Source organism: Eupeodes corollae, chromosome 1, assembly GCF_945859685.1.
Source record: "Eupeodes corollae chromosome 1, idEupCoro1.1, whole genome shotgun sequence".
In the NCBI taxonomy this organism is placed as follows: domain Eukaryota; kingdom Metazoa; phylum Arthropoda; class Insecta; order Diptera; family Syrphidae; genus Eupeodes; species Eupeodes corollae.
This window is the reverse complement of record NC_079147.1, coordinates 303,182,108-303,205,227: the sequence shown is the minus strand read 5'-3', so window position 1 is coordinate 303,205,227 and position 23,120 is coordinate 303,182,108. Positions and strand designations below refer to the sequence as shown.

The window sequence follows — 23,120 nt, the reverse complement described above, 5'->3', positions numbered from 1 at the left end:
TTTTTTTAAACTTCGCTTTCTGCATCTTTCTACATTACGTTAAAAAAATTTATTTAAAGTCGTTATCTCTTCTGGTTCTTGAGCTATCGACGCACGACGAAAAAAACGTCGCGAACGTACGGACGTACGAATGTACGTACACACTCACGCACAGACATCTTTCTAACATACTCTTATTTCGACTCTAGGGACCTTGAAACGTCGAGTAATGTCAAAATTTTCGATTTGACAAATCGGACCCGTTACAGTAGCTTCCTATGGGAAATTAATAATTTTATAACTCATAATTGTCACTTTAGCTCTTGATATGTTTAAATTTAATTTTAAGGTGAGTAAAAGAACGGTGAGTAAAAACTCGTCTATACGTTAAAAGTGTGAACCTCCCTTCCACCCTTGATTAAAAGTCTGGATCCGCCCTTTTTCTAGTTAAGACAAATGTGGTATTATGAAATATTTTTAATTATTTTTTTTGTAAGTGAAAAGAAATTGAGCCAACAACTCAGCAAATTTCGATAAAATATTTAGCATAACTGAGAGCACGTTATTACAAAATAGTGTGTTCTTTACAAATGGTAATATTATGACGTCTTCCGGAACAGCTGCCTTTTAAGAAATGAGTTTTTAATTTTTTTTAAACTTCTCTTTAATAGAATTTTGTGGATTTCTTCAATTTTTCTTTTTAAAGTTAATTAAACCATTTCAAAGGCTTTACACTTTTAAATTTAAAATTTTTTACCGTGCTCCAATTTAAAGTTAAAAAAGTCCTGATTTTGTGATTTTGCAGTACGAAAAAAGCTGGATTTCAATAAATCATAAGAGATCAATTTGATAAAATATTCAAAGATCAAAAACCTCTCTAGTCATGAACCAATAGAATTTCAAAAGGCAATACGATAAACCTATATTTATTTATTCGCCCCAATTTTTACCTTATCAAATTTAATTTTTATTTTCTTAAAGGTTATTAAAAAAAAACATTGCAAAAAAAGAAAACAGCTGTAAAAACAGCAAACAACAGCAATAAAACCATGATAATAAATATAAAAATTAATCCACGAACTGTTTATCAAAATTTAATTACTCGTATCCAAAATACGTTAACATTTCACAAATCAATTACACATTGTTAACATTCATAAAATAAAGTTCACAGTGGTTTTATATTAAATAAGTCATAACTTAATTCGTGTAATTTATTTGATATTTCAATAATAATTAACTACATTTGTATATCAAATTAGTTTGATGATGACAAATCGCCGTCGTTGTTACTCTGATAAATCAAAAGCATCCAATCAAATCACACCTGTTGATCAAATTGATATTAACTGGGCTGACACATGAGATAAAGTCGCAAGCCCCTTTCTTTACTAAAAACAAATAAAAATATGCTTGATCTATAAAGCGCTGAACTTCATGTGGTCCGGTGCCGGTGGTGGCGGTGGAGGTATCAAGACAAACTTGTTCAAACTTATCAAACTTATTCAGCTTATTTCGCTAAGCGACTTCAGTCGTGAACTTATAACGGCTGGCACAACTTGTGCTCCGAGTCTCAATGTTGTGAAGTAGACGATCTTTTTATTAAAACCAACAACTTTGAGACTATCTACTCGTTTATTAAATTATTGGATTAAGTGAACCAAAACAATCATGACTGGTGTTAAAATAAGTGCTTCGGCTGGGACGCCTACGGCCACCATAACGACAACATCTTCTACACCAACAACGGCACCTAATACTTTTCAATCAGAAGATTTCAGCTTAGACGCGATTCTAGTTCGAATCGGACAGTTCGGAAAATTCCAATTAATCAATTACCTTCTAATATGCATTCCTATGCTCTTCAATGCTATATTCTCCGTAACATACGTCTTCACTGCCAGCACAGTGGTTCATAGGTTCGAAAATTCTGTGTTCTAATCAATTTCTGCAATTTCTGTGATCTTGATGATCTTCTTCATAAAATTCATATTTTATTTTGTGTTCATTTGGTCAGATGTCGTGTTCCAGAGTGTGACGGACCTGATAGTGCTTATCTAGAACCATGGACGGAATTTTCAATCCCAACTAAATCAGGAGGTGATTTGGATGATTGTAATCGCTACGTGCCCTACAATAGCAGCTTCCAAGCTGATTTCTGCTACGCGGAGAATTTCGATCGAAATAACGCTGAGAAATGTGGAATTGATTTTATATTTCGTGATAAGGAAGTGTCCATTGCTAATGACGTAAGTTCGGTTCCGTCGCTCGTTGGGGTTCGATTGACGATCAAAGTGCAACCATTATTTTAACTAAAAATAGAATTATTGATAAATCTTTATAGTTTAATATTTATTGCTCGGACGAATGGAAATTATCGATGGTTGGGACGATCAATAATGTTGGACAATTTATTGGAATACCATTGGGTGGATATTTTGCAGACAGGTGAGTGAGCGAGGAATTAAAATCCAGATGATGGTTAGTTCAAGATCCGAGAGAAATCATATTCCGGTTATTCAATATAATTTATTTATTTTCGTTTTGTTTTCGTTTCTGTTTGTGCCATTTAAAATAAGTTTGTGAATTTTATGCAAATTAGCAAATCGTTTTGCTTGTTATACCGCTTTTCAAATTTTGTTTCCGGTAATTAACTTTGAAGAATGTGTTTTAGTTGATATACAAAAAAAAATAAGAGTATCGGTGATTTTTGTAGAATTGTATAAAAGTGAATTTCAGCAGGTTTCTATATATACCTAATTAGATTTTACGATAATGTGCATGTCATAAGATATTTGTAGCAATTAGTTTTATAAATAACAAAGCAATTGTTAAATTTTCATAATGTCTGAACGAAAGTTACTTTTTAACACTTGGGTGCAAAAATAATTATTTCATTATATTTATTTGTCCTGGATAAATATATAATGCCGTGAATTAAAAATTTGTTTCTTTTTGGGAAGCGTATTGAAAGTTGAAAACTATTCGTCTGAAAAAACAAGCAATGAATTTTTAACTTTTGCATTGAAAATTATTGTATTGACATTGAAGGTCCCTAAAATCGAAAGCCATAGTTTCAAAAAAATGTAAGTGTGTCTTTCGGAATACGGTTTTACCGTCGGTCATATTTTAAGGGACAGTAGAGACGTCAAATTCAATGAACTTTATTAAAGAAATAATAAAATCAAAATGTGCAGAAAGGACTTTCCAAAGGTATTTTACGAGAAAATTGATATTGCCCCTACACTTATTTTATGAAACGAAAAATAAAGTGGTCGGTATGTGGTAAAATGTTTACAAAATTCTGTTTTCAATTTTCAATTCAGATTTTTTAAAAGGTTATTTATCGTGAGGCTTTTTTTATAAATTAATAAATATAACCTATCATTTGAAAGTGAACTTGAAATTTGTATTATCGGTTAAAAGAATTCGTGGCATTTACTTTTTGAAACTGTTATAATGTAAATTTTTACCACAATTACGTCGTGAGGTCAAGTTTTAGACAGCTTTGTGTAATGTTAGCTTTCATTATGCCAATCTTAGCTATTTTATTCCTCAAGATCTGACACTTTACATATCTCCAGAGAAAATAGTTTAAAGGTGCAATATTGCACTAACGATATAGCAAATTAAAAGAAGGAATATGTGAAATTACGTGATTCCCAAAATGATTTCTGAAGAAACCCATTCTTTTGCTAGCTGAATATCTTGCAGTGACTTTTTGTTAAAATCACAATTTACTAAGCCCTTAGTCAGATAACAAAGAGCGAAAATCGTAAACATTGAAGTAAACATTCTGGTTTGCTTTAAGAAATATGGACCAATGATTCCAATAGCCCATAAACAACACTGTTTAGTTATATTTAATGGACCTCAGGTTGCTCATTCGGCAATTTTGTTTATAAACTTTCCATAGGAAATTATTGTAATGGGTCCTAATTGTCAAATTGAACATTTGACATTTTCAACGTTTCAAGGTCCCTAGAGTCGAAATAAAAGATTTTTAAAAAAATGTCTGTGCATGCGTGTATACGTACGTTCGTTTTCGTCCATAGCTCAAGAACCAGAAGAGACATTGTTATACAAATAATAAGGCAGAAAGTTGCAGAAAGGGCTCTCAAAAAAATTGCGTAAGCTTTTTTTTTTTACAATAATAGTTTTAAAAAAAAGAGAACATTTGGGTTAACCCTAAATATCTCACGAACCAATGACGCTAGAGACTTGAATTCAACTAAATATTATAAATTGTACGTGATACCGAACCAGCATATAAAATACAATCAACGGTTTCTTTTTATATATAAAAAAAGAGGATGGGATGCGACCCACACTGATAACTTCCCACCCGTCTGTCGATTTGTCTTGCTTAAAAGTTTGTATATATGTACTAGTATCAATTTTACCAAATTTGCGTTTTTTTTTTAATAGATTTTATTTTTTATGAAAAAAACGGACTGTAGGATTTTTATATACAAATTACTGAATATCGAAAACAATATTTTCTGTAAAATAAAATAAGTTTGAAGCCAATATTTTTAATTTTTGAAAAGCTATTTGAGTCGAAAGTAAATTTTCACCAAGATTTAATATTGTTTTTTTTAGAGTTTTATTTTTTGTAAAAAAACCGTCAATTCGATTTTCTTCAAAATTATATCGAATGTTGAAAACAATATTTTCTATAAGATAAAATTAGTTTGAAGCCAATATTTTATAGTTTTGAAAAGCTATTTGAGTCGAAAATCAATTTTTACCAACTTTTTTTAAATTTTTTTTTAGGTATTTAATTTTTTGTACAAAAACTATCAATTTTACTAAATGTTAACAACAATATTTTTTGAAAGATAAAAGTAGTTAAAAGCCAATATCTACAATTTTTGAAAAGATATTTGAGTCGAAAATCAATTTTTACAAACTTTTATACATTTTTTTTTAAGGTTTTTATTTTTTGTAAAAAAAACTGTCAATTCGATTTTTCTCAACATCTTTCAGAATGCTTGAAGCAATATTTCTTATAAGATAAAATAAGTTTGAAGTCTAACTTTCAAGTTTTTTAAAAGATATCTGAATCCATATTCAATTTTTACCAACTTTTGTTAATTTTTGTTCGGTTTTTAATTTTTTTATAAAAAAAACTGTCAATTCGATTTTGTTCAAAATTTTACTGAATGTTGACAACAATATTTTTTGAAAGATAAAAGTAAATTAAAGCCAATATCTCAAAGTTTTGAAAAGATATTTTAGTCGAAAATCAATTTTTACAAACTTTTATACATTTTTTTTTAAGGTTTTTATTTTTTGTAAAAAAAACTGTCAATTCGATTTTTCTCAACATCTTTCAGAATGCTTGAAGCAATATTTCTTATAAGATAAAATAAGTTTGAAGTCTAACTTTCAAGTTTTTTAAAAGATATCTGAATCCATATTCAATTTTTACCAACTTTTTTTTAATTTTTTTTAGGTATTTAATTTTTTGTACTAAAACTATCAATTCGATTTTTTTTAACATTATACTAAATGTTAACAACAATATTTTTTGAAAGATAAAAGTAGTTAAAAGCCAATATCTACAATTTGTGAAAAGATATTTGAGTCGAAAATCAATTTTTACAAACTTTTATACATTTTTTTTTAAGGTTTTTATTTTTTGTAAAAAAAACTGTCAATTCGATTTTTCTCAACATCTTTCAGAATGCTTGAAGCAATATTTCTTATAAGATAAAATAAGTTTGAAGTCTAACTTTCAAGTTTTTTAAAAGATATCTGAATCCATATTCAATTTTTACCAACTTTTGTTAATTTTTGTTCGGTTTTTAATTTTTTTATAAAAAAAACTGTCAATTCGATTTTGTTCAAAATTTTACTGAATGTTGACAACAATATTTTTTGAAAGATAAAAGTAAATTAAAGCCAATATCTCAAAGTTTTGAAAAGATATTTTAGTCGAAAATCAATTTTTACCAACTTTTATTAATTTTTTTTTAGGTTTTATTTTTTGTAAAACAATTCGTCAATTCGATTTTTCTCAAAAATTTACGAAATGTTGAAAACAATATTTCTTATAAGATAAAATAAGCTTGAAGGCTAAATTTCAAGTTATTGAAAAGATATTTGAATCGATATTTAATTTTTACGAATTTTGAGGAATGTTTTTTTTAGATTTTTATTTTTTATAAAAAAAACTGTCAATTCGATTTTTCTCAAAATTTTATCAGATTTCAAAAACATTATTCTCTGTTGCTCAAAATTGTTTTGGAGATGAAATCATATGTAAGTCGTTAAATTTAGGAGGTGACAAATTTTTTTTTTCAGTTTTTTTGATTTAGAAAAAAAACCGTTAGATAAATTTTTTTCAAAAAATATACTTCTTTGAGATTACGTTACGGTTTATTATATTAAATTTAATTCAAGTCTCTGGCGTTTTTGGTTCGTAAGATATTTACCGTTAACTAAAATTTTCAACTTTTTTTTAAACTGCTATGGTAAAAAAACCACCCATGCAATTTTCTTGAGAGCCCTTTCTGCATTTTTCTGCCTTATTATCTGTATAACAAAATTTATTTTAAGTCGATATCTCTTCTGATTCTTGAGCTATGGACGACGAAAAAAACGTCGCGAACGTACGGACGTACGGACGTACGGACGTACGAACGTACGTACACACGCACGCACAGACATCTTTCTAAAAATCTTTTATTTCGACTCTAGGGACCTTGAAACGTCGAGAAATGTCAAAATTTTTAATTTGACAAATAGGACCCATTACAATAACTTCCTACGGGAAGTTAAAAACTGAAAAAAAACTTGTCACCTCGAAAATTTTACGAATAAAATATGATTTCATCTCCAAAACATCTGGTTAAATTTTAGTTAAATCAAACTGACAGTTTTTTATAAAAAATAAAAACCTAAAAAAACGTTACTCAAATATCTTTTCAAAACGTTGAGATTCTTTATACTACTTTTACCTTCTTAAAAATATTTTTGTCAATATTTAATAAAATTTTGAGAAAAATCGAACGAATATCTTTTAAACAATTTGAGATTATGGCTTCCAACTAATTTAAACTTATAATAAATATTGTTTTCAACATTTGGACAAATTTTGAGAACTGAAAGTTTTTTACAAAAAAAAGCCTAAAAAAGCAATACCAAAACTTGGTTAAAATCTCAAATAATTTTTCAAAAATTAAAAATATTGCCTTCAAACTTTTTTATTTTACAGAAAATATTGTTTACGATATTCAGTAGTTTCTTTTATAAAAATCCAGTCCGTTCAAAAAATAGTACACAAATTTGGTAAAAATTGATGTTCGGTTCTTGATATCTCTCAAATTTATTTCATTCATCCAATTTGTAAAAAATTAAGAAATGCTATTTAAATTGGTAAAAATTTGTTTTCGAATAAAAATCTATTTAACAAAACTAGATTTTCAAACTAAACTATTTCTTTATATGAAAAACATTGTTGATAATTTTAAAATTTTTAAGAATAATTAACTAATCCAACACGAAAACCTACAAACTTTTAAGCAAGATAGACGGGATGGAAAGTTATCAGTGTGGGTCGCTCGCAGCCTTTATATCGAAAATACATTTTTACCAATTTTTAACAATGTTTTTAATTTAGTAGTTTTAAAAAATGTCAATTCGATTTATCTCAAAATTAAAACAGTTGTCAAAAACGTTATTCTTCGTTGAATCAAATTACTTTGGAGATAAATCAGTTTTTCTTCGTAAAACATTCGAGTTGACAATTATTCTTTTCAGTATTTTTGAATTATACGAGTAAAAGAACAGTTGATTGATTTTTTTGCAAAACTTAAAAAGTTTGGTATCATGTCACAATATATAATATAAAATTTAAGTCGCTAATCTTTTTTGCATCTTTCTGCATTATTATCTGTACAACAAAATGCATTTGAAGTCAATTTCTTCACAGGTTCTTGAGATATGGACGACAAAAAAAGCTTTCCGAACGTACACACTCACTTACAGCCATCTCTCTAAAAATCATTTATTTAGATTCTAGGGACCTTCGAACATCAAGAAATGTCAAAACTTTCAATTCCACAAATCAGACCTATTTCAATAACTTCCTATGGGATGTTAATAAAACAAATTCGATTCAAAACAGATTTTGTACTCAAATGTCTTGAGAACACGAATAAAAATATTGACCTTAGACTAATGTCATCTTCCAAAAACCATTTGTTTCCATTTTGCTAAACATTTTAGAAAAATAAAATTGTCAGTTCTACCAAAATCCAGAATATCTTGACAAAAATCAGTTAAAACTTCAGTTTATTATTGTTTACTTAACGAAATTATTTAAATGATAACTTGTGTTAAAGTAAATAATAGAATATATTTTGATAAATAAATATAGCATTCTCATAAAAAAAAGGAATAAAGGTAAAGCATTCTACATTCACGAAGTACGGGTAAATATTGAATCTATTTATTAAACAGAACACAATTGCTTTAAAGAAGACTTGTAACCGTCTTTTTAAATTTTCTTAATTCATTTTTCATTCGTTCTAAAACTTTTATACTAAACCGAAAAGCGTCATTCGTTTTTGAATTAAATTCTTCAAAATTAAGAAACATCTTAAAATAACACTGATGGGAAATTTCACTTTCCTATGGGTTTTGATGGCCTTTATTCAAATCCAACTTGAAAATCACTCTAACATATCGGGTTTTTAAAAAATCAATAAAATTCGTAAAGGTTTTGAAAATCTATCTTCAATATTCATTTCAAATAATATCTTAAGTAACGAATCAGTCGTTTAGAAAGAGCTATTATATCAAGTTTTTGAAATATATTGATAAAATATAAATATATTTCTAGGGAAAAGATAGTTTAAATGAAAGTTGGGATGCGAAATCTTCATTAAAAACTAACTCCAAAGCGTATTTTTAAAAACCACGAAAACATTCAAATTCAAATCAAATGAATAGTCATTTTAATGAGAATCTACGAAAAGTTAGTCATATACTAAAATGGTTTTAATTGTATCTAAAAGAAAAAATGTTCACTTTTAAAAATCATCATACAACTATGTTGTAATTTACCTTGACTAAACATCCTTTTTAATCGGCACTAAAAACAAATTGTGATAGAAATTATTTGTATAAGACGAGATACAGATTCACGAGAAGTTAATCCTTTGAAAACGTTTTATTTTGTTTACGATTTTTTTATCACACCTCGCTGTATTTTTGTTCAGGAAATATTTTAATTAAGAGTTTAATCCGTAAGCTCTGATCTAACTGACACTCTACCAATGTCAATGTCAATGTTACGAATTATGCTTCTATGGGAAGCTAAAAAATACGAGTATACCTATTTTTTCTCATTATTTTATTGCAAACAATAAACTAAGAACAATGATTGCAAGCAAAAGTATTTTTAAATGACTCGTGTTTCGTATACCTACTTATTATTTGATCTTATTGAATTGTTTAAGTCGCTTGTTTTAATTTAAGTTAGTAGTGCGATAATTCGAAAGTGTTTCTGAGAAGTAAAGCCACTTAAGAACAAGCATCTATAAGATAAGTGGTTTAGTTTAATTTTAAACTTACAAGTGGAAAACGTGCACTTATTGCGTGTAGCTTGGTAAACGATTTTTCAATTAAGTAGTTTGTTTTCATTTAAGATAAAATTTGCCCATTAGAATGCATCTAAGACAAAATCTGCATCCAAATATCTGTTTTTTGAATTTTTATAATAACTAAACAACTACGTTTTTTGCTTTGTTTAAACCCAGAAGTGTTTGATTAACAAAATTCTAAAATCGCGAAAATCTAAAATACAACAAATAAATCATTCACAAGATCCAAAACCCAAAAATGAATTGCATGATATTTCACACATTATTTCAGTTTTTCTCCACGTAGTATTTTTTTTAATTATTTTATAAAAATCTTAAAACTATCTTAAAGCTAAACAAAAATTCTTAAAAAAATAGCTTAAATTTCAAAAACTTAAAAAAAAAATATCTTACTGGCACTATGCGGGTGTTCTAAGTCAATCCATTATCTTATAACTACTGCTTTCGTCCTAAGAACAAGTTTAGTACTAAATAACGAGAACTTGATCTAAAACCAAAATAAATTAATAAAAAAAGTTGGTATCTTTATCATTGTTTTTTATTTTATATAAAACTTAAAACTGAATAAAAAAAAAAGAAAACCGAAACCCATTATGCTTAAATTATTATAAATTAAATTAAATTATAATACTAAATCTACTTTAAACTAACCAAAACCAATAAAAGTACTTAAAATTACTTAAAACTACTTAAAAACTAGAACAGCCACACTGGTGCCACCCTGACTGTCCCTAACCTAATCCTTAAACCTATGTAAGCCGGCCAAGCCCAAACGCCCTAGACAACTCTAAATGACATTCTCAATTTCAAGCCACCAAAACTGGTTCTCCTGCTTCACCCTATCTCTTCGGTCCCTATCGGAAACAGTCCTACTGAAGGCGCTCGGCTCCGTCCAGTGCGAGGACATCTCGACTGTAAAGGAGTCGCCTAACTACTGTTTTACGGCCGACGTGGTAGATTAGCGGAGCCACCTCCCTATCCCATATCAACACTCGATTGTCTAAATAAAGAAAAGCTTCGGATGGAATGTTGCCACTTGAACGTGCACTTTCGTAGTACTCATTGTTGGGGTAGTTAGCTCCAAAAATTAAGCTGTTAGTCGACGACATCGCTCTCGCAATGTGACACCTACTAAGCTTCAGCAACAAATTATCTATTCTGTTTATGTTGGCTCTGTTCTATAGAACCTGGTTGGAATAGTAATGTTTGTACTCCGACTCTGGCGTTCTGTGTAATCCAAGGCGACGTTGCAGACATTGTTTCTCAAACACCCGAATCTTTTCCATTTCAGATGGGGCAACGTTGACCCATACCGGGCTCTCATAGGCAATCATCGGCCGGATAATGGTCATGTAGCAAATCACCTTCACCCTGCTGTCAAGACGGCTGCTAAGAAATAACCGTTTTGTCAGAGAAAAGGCTCCCCTCATATGTCTGTCGAAATACAAGTACTGATCCAACCAGATGCCAAGGTACTTTACTACACTTTTAGGCTACACTTAGAGGCTCCATATACGGCGTAGTCCTTAACAGAATAGTTTCGCATTTCTGAATGTTGATTTTCAACTTCCAGTCATCGCAATATTTCTGAATCTTGTGCAAGTCACCATGCAAAAGTGTCTTGATAACCTCAATTTTTGGGGCCGTTCTGTATCAGATTTAGGATTGCTATTAGATCACTGGTGTAAATAATGAATAAGATCGGCAAGTTAATCGCTCCCTGTTGAAGACCATTTTTAATATTAAAGATTTTGGTAGATTTGACATTGCCAATTTTTACAATAAACCGTCCGCCATTAAGTATGTCATAAAGCATAATATACAACAGTGGCTTACTTATACCGAGTCTGTTTACCTTTAGATACAAACCCTCTAACTATACGGTGTCGAAGGCCTTCTCCAAGTCAACCAGACAAGCACCCATACATTGCCTTTTAAATTTGTTCTATTAGATATCAGAAACAAGCTTAGACGCAGCATGAATCGTGTCATGTCCAGCCTTAAAGCCGAACTGATTATCCGGAATTATTTTGTTATTCTCAGCCGACTTGGACAGAGCTTACTGATACTTGGCAGAAGACTCATCGACCGGAGATTCGCCGGATTGGAGTTGTCCTTTTTCTTTTTTCGGGAGAGGATGTACCATAGCTGTTTTCCAACGGACCGGATAATATACATTTTTCAGAACGTTGTTGAACAGAGTGGTATAAATGTCCACAGCTTCCTGCGGTAAATGTCGTAGTACAATGTTGGATATACCATCGACCACTGCTGACTTCTTTTTCTTCAATGAATCGATCCCCACGTAGTATTTTTAAGGTGAGATCAACAGAATCTCAAAATTTGAACTATATATAGTTTTTCGGGAATTCAATTTCGGGTTTAAGAGGTTTCTAGTTATTTAATTTAAGAGTTTTCGTTATTTCTATGGATAACTGACTTTAGGATTTTAAGTTTTTTTTCTATTTTGGTTTTCGAGATTCCGTCCCCAACACATTTTTTAAACGAGTTCCTTAAAGTAACATTTAGTAATCAAAAATGTCTAAATTTTGGTTTGATTTTTGTTATTTTTTTAAATTTATAAACCTCAATATAGCGTAAATAAAATTATTAACTTATTTTACAAGAATGTTTCTAAATCTGAAAATATAGGTAAATATTTGTTGTACCTTTTCTTTTTTGTTACAGGAGCAAGTTAGTTGTACGAAGATGTGCATTTAATTTAAGTTACAAATTTGAAATCTTAAAATGACAATTTTTGTATTTTTTTAGGTATGGCCGCCGAACCATGTTGGCAGTGGGAGGTTTTCTGAGTGCAGTGATGGGAATTATTCGCTCCTTCTCAACGGACTATTACATGTTCCTGGCGTTTGAGTTCCTTGACAATGTTTGTGGCAGCACTCTGTACGCAACAGTATTTATCCTCTCCCTAGAACTTGTCGGTCCAAAGGTACGAGTTCCGGCCTGTTCGATTATTACAATATTCTATGCCATTGGTGAGGTGCTACTTGCAGTGGTCGCTAAATACTATCCAAATTGGCGAACTATCCTCCGAATACTATACATTCCTGCATTGGCCCACATTGCCTTCCTGTGGATTCTTCCTGAAAGTGTTCGATGGTTATTGTCACAAGGTGAAGAAGAAAAAGCCACAAAAGTTCTTCAGAAAGTAGCAAAAGTTAACAAGCGCAAACTATCCGATCATAGTATTGAAAAACTTCTTTTGGCAAATAAGTTCAAGTTAGCTCAAGCTGATGAAGGAAAGTTTCCAATTAAAGAAGCCTTCAAAACACTTTTCTGGCGGATTGTCAATTGTGCTCTTTGTTGGTTCACACATGTTCTAGTCTACTATGGACTGAGTTTGAATGCTGTTTCACTTGGAGGCAACAAATATGATAATTTCATATACATCTCCTTGGTTGAGATTCCAGGATTTTTAATACCGTTTCTAACAATGGATCGATTTGGCAGACGATATTCCTTGTTTGGATATCTTGTAGTGTGTGGAATTTGCATTGGAGCTACGATATTTCTTCCAGTTGGTAAGTTATACATTTTTAAGTCTTGAAATGTGTTTCGTTACAAGTTTTTTTAATTTGAAGGTATGTATGGCATTCAATTGACACTGTTCCTTCTTGGAAAAATGGCAATAGCTGCATCGTTTCAAGTTTTGTATTTTTACACTTCGGAAATATTTCCAACAAATGTTCGAAATAGTTTGTTGTCATTTTGTTCGATGTTTGGGCGGATTGGCTCGATGGTGGCGCCACAGACACCTCTTATGGTAAGTAAGGAGTACTTTAGTACTAAGAATTTTGGAACACATCGAAAAGTTTTGATAATTGATGATAACTAATTCTATTTTTTTAAAGGCAAAGTATTATGAACCCTCGCCTGCGATTCTTTTCTCGGCATGTGCACTCATTTCTGGATTCATGGCATTACTATTTCCCGAAACAACTGATGTCATTTTACCTACAACAATGCTCGAAGCTGAAGAAATTGGACAGAAAAAAAAAGCTAAGGAGGTTGAAACAGGAAACACGTAGCTGTCCATGATATTATTAATATTATAAACATTTGTTTATATAGATTTATGTTAACTTAGATTCCTTAAAAACATATACATATTTACATGTGAATATATTACCTAACTATATTTTAAGTTATTTAAATAAGCTCATTTAATGTAAGTTAACTTTTAAGTAATTAAAGTAGTTTTAAGACTTTGTTAAACAATTATTGTAATTTTTTTGACTGGAAACAGTTTTGTCAATCACCGAAAATTGTACATATTTTTGTTAACTAATTTAATCTTCATTTAATCTTCAAAGAGCAGTAGTATGGAAGCCAACTGCTGTAAAACATCCATTTCGTCAGACCAAAGGCTAATCTGGCGCAGAATTTATATGTCTGTAAAAATATAAATACTGACCTAACCAGATCCCGAGGTACTTCTCTACACTTTTGCTCGTTAATCTCTGCCCGTGGAGATCAACGATGACCATCGTGCGACAATTCTTGCAAGTATCCCTTTGGGCCCTAGCCTACAAAGCCCAGAACAAAATTCTCTTCCATTGCTGGACGTTTTGTTTCAGTTTTTAGTTTACATTGGTAATAGGATCTACACCTGCTGACTTTTTGTTCCTTATTGAGTTGAAGATGAGCTGGAGCTAAATTGAAGTTAATCACAAGAGACTTGGCCCCGTTTGCTGGGCGATTATGACATTTGCCAAGAAATCGTCAATGAACCGCAATCAATCGAAAGTGATGTATTAAGGCTCTGTATTCCAGGTCTTGGTTGGGGAGAATCTTATAACATTCAACTTGTACACTTGCAGAAAAGCACCCCACTGCCTCTACCTTTTCCTTTAGGTGCAACTATTTTCATGAAAAAAGTCACTCAAAATCTTAAAACCAACAACTTCTTAATGTTCATTCTAAAAACTGTGACATACAAACATATGTTAGTATTCTGTACTTTAAAAATAATTTTGAATATTCAACTTTGTATTCATATAGAATTTTGTGTCAACAAATTTTGACATCGAGAATTTTAAATACCCCAAACCCCCAAACCTTAAAAAAAGAGGCTGGGATGCGACCCACATTGATAACTTCCCATCCCGTCTGTCGATTTGTCTTGCTTAAAAGTTTGTCTATATGTACTCGTATCAATTTTTACCAAATTTGCGTACTATTTTTTGTAGATTTTATTTTTTATGAAAAAACGGACTGTTGGAATTTTTTTTATAAAAATTACTGAATATCGAAAACAATATTTTCTGTGAAATAAAATAAGTTTGAAGCCAATATTTTGAATTTTTGAAAAGCTGTTTGAGTGGAAAATAAATTTTTACCAAGTTTTAGTATTGTTTTTTTAGAGTTTTATTTTTTGTAAGAAACCTGTTCATTTTTTCAAAATTTTATCGAAAGTTGAAAACAATATTTCTTGTAAGATAAAATAAGTTTGAAGCCTAAATTTCAAGTTTTTGAAAAGATATTTGAATCGATATTCAATTTTTACCCATCTTAGCAGACTGTTTCACTTCTAGAAGAAATGGGGAATAAGAATCAATACCACGAAATCGGAACTAGTCTGCTTCCGAAGGTTCAACAACGGTAGAGGTCGATCAGTGACAAGGTGCAGAAGCATTGCTATCTCACTTTTAGATGAATCAGTGATACCAGCAAAAAGAAATGCCTAATATCTGGTTATTCAATTCAACCCCTACTCGAGAGCTGTCTTAAGAAAGGCTAATTTGGCACTGCACCGCCTTAAACCGTTCCTCAAAAGAAGAACGGGACTCAGCCATCCAACCTAATTGCTAATTTACAAGCAATTGTAACGTCTCATCATCGTCTACAACTTCCCGGTGTGATTTACAATTTCAAAGACAGCCATGAAGGAACTTCTCGTTTTTGAAGGAAAATCCTACGGAGGTGCACTGGACTCTGCTTCAACTTCCAGAAGCACAGACACTTCAGCAACAAAAGAGTCTACGACGAAGCCAAAATAATCCCCTTGAACAAGTATCTGTTCCAAACAGCCAGAAAGATCACAGGAGGCCTGAATAACCACCAAAACGAGCTAATTAGAAGAGTGAACTCTCAGAAACTTCACCCTGAACCCAGATATCTGTGTCCTATGGATATACTGAACGAGGAAATTGATCCCACCATCGAAGAAGGTGATCTTCAATATTACGCTGACACGGAGTCAGCTTACCACCGCTACTAACAGCCCAACAAACAGACAACCGGGCCTGGACACCTCAAGGATTTATTCATTTTTCATTGATTTATTTTTATCTAACAACAGTAATATTTTACTTTATTCTTTAATTTCTAAGAACACTTAATGTATACAGTTAGGCGCTTTAGTGCCAACAAAATATTTCATCATTTAATATTTAATTAAACCTAAATTTAGAATTTATTTCGCAGCTCATGTTTCAGTTGAAATGAAAAGGGCTTGTAAGTTTAATTTAAGACAATTGAAATTTATGAAAAGTTCAATAAAAATAAATAAAAAATGTAAAAAAAAAATTTTTAACAAAACAAACAAAATGTAAAAAGAATAAAATAGATACAAATATACTGTCGGCACTTTGATTTTATTTTTCGGCGGGATTTCATTATGTTTGAAGATAAATTCTTTAGATACAGAAGAAAGTTCATGAGACCCAGCTCAGTTATCTCCGAAAGCTGATTTTTAAATCGGATGTAAATAGTTGAGAATATATAACCTAAAACTGTGAGTTACTGCTCATATTATAAATATGCGTCGGTTTTCTCAGTTCGGATCATAGATTCAGAAAGAACAAATAAAACTACCGTAGAATTACGTTCTAACTCAAATGTATTTACTTTTTAAAATGATTATTTTTTGATCTTATGTGTTATTTGGTTTATTTCCACCTCAATGTCTTATTCTCATTATTCCTCATTTACCCCTTCCTCACTTCTTACCAAAGAATATTTTAGCCATCCCAATATAGCTTCTAATCAATCCTATAAATGATTGTAAAAAAAAAGTTTGATCCCCAAAATTGATAAATTGCCAATTTTATCAATACATATTTGTTTTACAACTTTAAGATATACAATTTTAAAATGTTAGTTCTTCTCTTGGCTCACCTATTTTCAAAATGGCTGTGATCGAAGACGGTTGTGTAAATAGTTCGGACAAAGATTCCCAGCAATTTACCTTAGATTCGATTCTAGAACATATCGGACAATTTGGAAAGTTCCAAATACGTAATTTTGCACTACTAATTCCACCGATGTTATTCAATGCATATTTTATGTACTCATATATTTTTGTGGCGAGTCCCGCAGTTCATAGGTTTGAAAATAAAGAGTGTTTGTTTTGTCTTGTGTTCAAATTTTGTTTAACCTTAACCAGGTGTAGAGTACCAGAATGTGATGGGCCTAACAGTGTTTTTGAAGAATCTTGGATAAATTTCACAATTCCCAGAACTATCGATGGGGACTTGGATAAATGTAAACGATATGTGCCTTACAATAGAAGCTCTGATATGTGCTTTGCGGATAACTATGATAAAATGTCCAAAGAGGGTTGTGGTAAAGACTTTATATTTCGTGATAGTGAAACTCCTATTTCAAAAGACGTGAGTGATTTTGTATAGTAAAACCCGGATAAGTTCCACGCCTTAAATGCTCTGCTTTGATGGAACCGCTTATTTGTACTTTTTTCATAATTATATTTAAACATTTTTTTACAAAATTTATAACAAAATATAATTTAGGTAATGAATCAAAAATTGTTAGAATATCAAGATTTTTGTGTTTGAATTTGAAACAAGTTCTCTTTTCTATAGCTGATTTAAATGTGTCCTTCCTTAAAAAGTGTTTAAAAGTAAAATTCCTTAAAATCATACAAAATAAAAGGCAGCTAAGTGAAAGGTACTTCTAAGATAATTTGTATATACAAAATGCTTTAAATTTTGTTTTTTCAAAAATAGGAGGCATTTTAGGTGGTAAAGGCACTTGAGCGAGAGGGAACTTATCCGAGTATTATAAAGGAAATCTTTATAACTTTTATTACAGTTCCAGATTTATTGCTCAGCTGAATTTAAACTATCACTGGTTGGTACTGTAAGTGTTGCAGGACAATTTATTGGTGCTCCTGTTGGTGGATATTTTTCAGACAGGTTAGAAAATAAGTAAAACTAGGCTTGTTTTAAAGTAAGTTTACACTTTATAAGTCTTATTTATTAAAATTCTGTATTACTCATTTGCAGTTTGGAATAAACCTTATTTATAAAGTATATTATTATAAGTTTAAGATTCGCCATGTTTATGTCAAATATTTAACATAAAATGCAGGATTAGATCACACCAATTTGTTAATGTATCCGAAGAGTCTGTTCAAAAACGGTAGTAAAAATAAAACTATGTTCGAAAATTTGAATACCACTTAACTTAATATATCATTTTTTCGAAATTCCTTAAAGTAGTATTTATAGGAAGGTTGCACAATGAATATTTGATCATCGCTCATTGTCATGGGATTAAACCTCGTTTTGCATTGCATTTTCTTTTTTCCTCTTGTAGTTAAGGAGTTCAAGGAAGCTTAGGGTGTCAATTTAGTTAATATTTTCAGTACTAAAGGTGTTATAACTTTACTCAGTCGATAATGCAATTTATTAAATCAGGCTGTAACAATTTGATGGATTAACAATTTTGGTTTTTAAAGAAAATTCATAACAAGTTTCTTTAACAGGTACGGTCGTCGAACAACTGTAGCCATCGGAGGTTTCCTCAGTGCGTTTTTGGGATTAATACGTTCTTTCACCTCGAACTACTATTTCTTCCTTTCGTTGGCATTTGTGGAACACGTTTGCGGTGGTGTAATTTATGGAACTCTCTTCATTATTGCACTCGAATTGGTTAATGAAAAAGGACGGGCGCTTAGCTGCTTATTTCTAACAACATTCTTTTGCTTCGGTGAAGTTCTTTTGGCCTTGGCTGCTAAAAATATTTCCAATTGGCGATGGATTCTCCGAATTGCCTACATTCCAGCTCTAGGCCACATATCTTTACTATGGCTTCTTCCAGAAAGTGTCCGTTGGCTTCTATCGCAGGAAGATTATGAAAAAGTTGCTAAAATTTTAAGAAATGCTGCCAAAACCAACAAACGCAAACTTTCCAATTCAACAATAGAACATTTATTTATAGAAAATCAATACCAATTGGGAAAATCCAATAAATGGGAATTGGAGTTTCCAATCAAAACTGCATTCAAGACGTTTCCCTGCAGAATTTTGAATTGTGCACTGTGTTGGTTCTCCAATATTTTAGTCTATCATGGACTGACTTTAAATTCACAGATCTTAGGGGGAAATAAGTATGATAATTTTATGTACTCAGCACTGGTAGAAGTTCCAGCAAATATTTTACTGTATTTCACGTTAAATCGATTCGGAAGAAGGTATTCACTTTGTATATATTTGCTGATTTGTGGAATTTGCTTGGGATCTTCAATTTTTCTTGATAGTGGTGAGTTTTGTTGAAAGTAACTTTGACACAAATCAATTTTGGTTTTGTTTTATTGACAGATTTCTACATACTACAACTTTCACTGTTTCTTGTTGGAAAACTGGCCATTTCGTTGTCATTGCAAGTTCTGTATTTCTTCACTTCTGAAATATTTCCGACAAATGTTCGAAATAGTTTGCTGTCATTTTGTGTGATGTTTGGAAAAGTTGGTTCAATGGTAGCACCTCAAACTGCACTTTTGGTAAGTTCCGTAGTTTTTAAAATGTCTATGAGCCTTGTATAAAATATCTGTTTTTGTTTATTAAGGCAAACTACAATAAATCTGCACCAACGATACTTTTTTCAAGTGTTGCCATTGTTTCGGGACTCATGGCCTTGTTGTTTCCTGAAACGACTAATGTTGTTCTTCCTGCAACACTGGATGAAGCTGAAAATATAATTAGCCATTCAAAAAATAACAAGTGATCAAACTTCAAGCCCTGTGCCACTAAGCGTAACTTAAAATTATAAAATTATTTAATCGATGTGGAAGTTAAAATACTCGTCACTAAATGTTTTTTTTCGTGCTTATAGCTCTAATTGATATTACGTATCTTATCTCAATAAATCAAATAAAAATAAATTTTAATAAAGAAGTTCGTTTCGTTTAAAATTATCGTTATAAATATCATTTTTAATAACATGTTTGTTATTATATTCATTAATTTTTTAATGTAAGGTGTTAGTAGATTTAAGTAAATAACAGCTATTTAAAATTTTTTTGCGAAGTAAAGAAACTATATGGCATGTATTTCATTTGTAAAAAAATGCGAACTTGAGGTTATTTTACTCAAACATAATATCACGATGGTTGAAAAAAGTGGGAACACTGATTCCGTCCATCTATCTTGCTGTCAGCCCTCGCCCTGACACCATAAACCATTATTTTGATTGAGTTTAAACTTGAAAAAACAAAGTTATAAACAGATTTGCATTAGTCGTTTTTTAACTTTTCTTAACATCAAAAATAACATTAGCCCCCATACAACTTTGTTGGTTTAAAATCGATAATTAGATAGATATTAATGAAATATTCTCTAGTTTCTTTTCTTAACTTTGCTTTTAAAAATATATTTTTGCATTGCTTCAAAAAGGTACAACGCATAGAACAATTGTTGCGTTTTAAATTTTCTCATGAATTAATACACTGATTTAAACATTTTTTTTTGTCAAAAATCGATTTCAAAAACTGGTCAAATAAAATAAATAAAATTAAAACAAAATCTATGCAAGCATTTTACAAAATACTGCACCACAAAATCCTGAGTCACAGAATATTGAATCATAGCATCACGAATCACAAATTGTGCCGTTTCAATTGTAGATCAACATGGATGGATTTTATGTTGTTTATTCACACGCTCAAAATTAATTTTATGGTTTATTTTATACAATTTAGAGAATAGAAGATCTGTTCTATAAATTGTATTGTTTGTGAGCACAGAAGGGGCCTCTGCTTAGATAGTTTGCTAGTGTTTATTCAAGTATATTTTTAAATATTCTTACTGGGGCTAACATTTGAAGTTAATTTAAAAAAAAATTCGAGCTCGAGATTTTAATCAAACATGATATTGCGATGGTAGAGAAGTCGAAAAAAGTGTGTCCCGCGATTCCGTCCGGTCTGTTTTTTCTGTCTGTCCACGCTCCTATAGCCTAAGCCATTGGGTCGATTGAGTTCAAACTTGAAAGTTAAGTTTTTTAAATTCGTTGTTAAGGTCAAAACTAACAGTGGCTCCTATACAATTTTTTTTTTCGGTAAAAAAAAGGAAATTCGAATTTTCTGAAAAAAAACAAAGCGATAAATTTTTTTTTAATTTTCTCTAAAATTTTATTTTTTAACTTGGCTTTAATAAGAAAAACATATTTTTGTATTGCTCAGGAAAGGTACCGCTCATAGAACCGTTATTTTGTTATTTAATGTTCTCAGCAACCGATTTCAATAATTTTTTTTTAAATAAGCTCTTATATTTATAACAACATTTGATTATCAAAGATGCAATTTCTAATTTTTGGATTTTTAAAAAAATATTGAATTTTTTTTCAAAATTCTGTATCTCAAGAACGGGTCAACAATTTTTTACGAAATTCAAATGTAGAGCGTAACGATTTTCAAAAAAAAAAATTGAAAAATCAAGTTTTTTTTTAATTATAAAATGGCATTTAAATTTTTGAAGACAAACTTATCTTTCAAGTAAAATTACTTTAGCTGTGTCAAATGTAGCCCCTTCCCATCTCACCAGATCAAATCCTGTGCATCAGCTCATAATGTTGACAAAATTTTAATTACAGTCCTATATTTTATCGAAATTAATATATTTGGTAGACATTTATCTATTTTTATAACTATAACTATTGTAAATACCAACGATGGCCATCTAGCGCCACTGCATCGGACTAACGAATATAATATATATTGGTACGTTTGGATATACGAAAAAAATAAGCTGAACATAATAAGGAATGTGATTGGATTGAAGTAAGTACCTTCTACCTACCAATAACATTCCTTCATTATCATCATAAACATGTCTTTATTTATCTATCTGCAAAAAGCTGACCACGCCAATGAACTATTCCTTATCAGTTTTAGACACCTACCTAACTACACAACCAATAGGCGATATTAAGCTTTACAATTTAAACATACAAGTTAACATTCTAGCTCAAACATTTCATAAATAGCATTCAGGCAACGCAATTCTAAGGGATACAGACCTGTCATAAAACCGATCGTCAAACCGGAAAACAGTTTTACGATATCCTTAACCAACAATATGAAAAACAACATCCGGCACCGATTCCAGGAAGGACTAATTATTATCAGTATTCAATATTAACAAACCAACCCCTAAGAAAAACGAGAACGCACAACAGCGGGGTAGAATATGGATTTTATCAGTGATCAGTTAGAATTCGAACACCAAGCTGATCACAGTGTTCTTGTAAATTTGTGTATTAGTATTTTAAGTTGTAATAAAATTATTTTAAGTAAAATGTAAAAACTCGTTAAATTAATTAACATGTTCTTCATCTTTCTTATCTTCAGATAATTTATTTTCCTTTAGGTTCTTCCAATATGAAATTAAAATGAAGCTATCCAAAGGAAAAAGCTTTGAAGGAACTAGTTGAATACACAAATAACTGTTTTCGTTAAGTATGCTTACAAGTATTTCTCATTTCCACTATGATTTGTCATAGGATGAGTTGTGTCTTGGGATGAATCAAAAGTTTTTTGACAAATCAGTTGGCATTTATATCTGAAGATTTATTTTACAGGTATATTTTTAAATCTTATATAGGTACTTTTTTAAACAGACTCTTTGCATACAGGAGCAAGTTTGTGCTACCCAGTCGTGCATTTTATTTATTATAAGCGCATAGTTAATTTTGGTTATTTTGTACAATTTGGGGAATGGAGCTATGACATTGATAATAATTTTCGAGCACAGAAGGGCTCTGCTTAGATAGAGATTTTGTGTTAAATTTTTAAAGTATATTTTTTAATACACTACCTGGGAGTAAAATTGGAATTAAATAATTTTTTTTGTGATGATTTGCAGCGGATACGTTCTTGAATTTTATTTTCCATTGTAATAGTGACATCTGCTTATGAGAATCAACGAGAACGATGTTTCCTACTATATCAATTGAATATTCATAATATTCATTACGAAGAACATTGCTTTGATTCCTTTTATTTTTAACGATCTTTGATTGGCTACACGTAAAGCCAAATCTTTCCTGTTCAAACAAAATTTGAAATAAATGTTTGTTTTAAAAATGATTAAGAAGAACTCGCTTGAAGTAACATTTCATTAAGAGATAGAAACTTTTAATTTCTTTGGTGCGTTGTCGGTTTTATTGTGTTACTTGAAGGGGGCTGTTGCGTATTTGAGCATATTATTTTTCAAAATGATTTTTATTTTAGCAATTCAAGAAAATTTATTTTTGAGGACATAGTTG

General features: G+C 30.7%; 2 protein-coding genes across 2 annotated transcripts; both read left to right on the top strand.

Annotated features, from left to right (window-relative positions):
* Positions 1 to 1,436: 1,436 nt before the first annotated feature.
* LOC129942161 (solute carrier family 22 member 3-like) lies at positions 1,437 to 14,906 on the top strand. Its single transcript, XM_056050980.1, has 6 exons — positions 1,437 to 1,898; positions 1,997 to 2,228; positions 2,324 to 2,427; positions 12,366 to 13,135; positions 13,196 to 13,377; positions 13,466 to 14,906. The coding sequence occupies exons 1-6, from the start codon at positions 1,651 to 1,653 to the stop codon at positions 13,640 to 13,642; spliced, it is 1,713 nt and encodes a 570-aa protein (XP_055906955.1). The 5' UTR covers positions 1,437 to 1,650; the 3' UTR covers positions 13,643 to 14,906.
* A 1,838-nt stretch (positions 14,907 to 16,744) lies between these two features.
* LOC129952045 (organic cation transporter protein-like) lies at positions 16,745 to 19,670 on the top strand. Its single transcript, XM_056064475.1, has 5 exons — positions 16,745 to 17,227; positions 17,667 to 17,770; positions 18,343 to 19,118; positions 19,178 to 19,359; positions 19,425 to 19,670. Exons 1-5 carry the CDS (start codon positions 16,745 to 16,747, stop codon positions 19,581 to 19,583), a joined length of 1,704 nt encoding a protein of 567 aa, XP_055920450.1. The 3' UTR covers positions 19,584 to 19,670.
* The last annotated feature ends 3,450 nt before the right edge of the window (positions 19,671 to 23,120 follow it).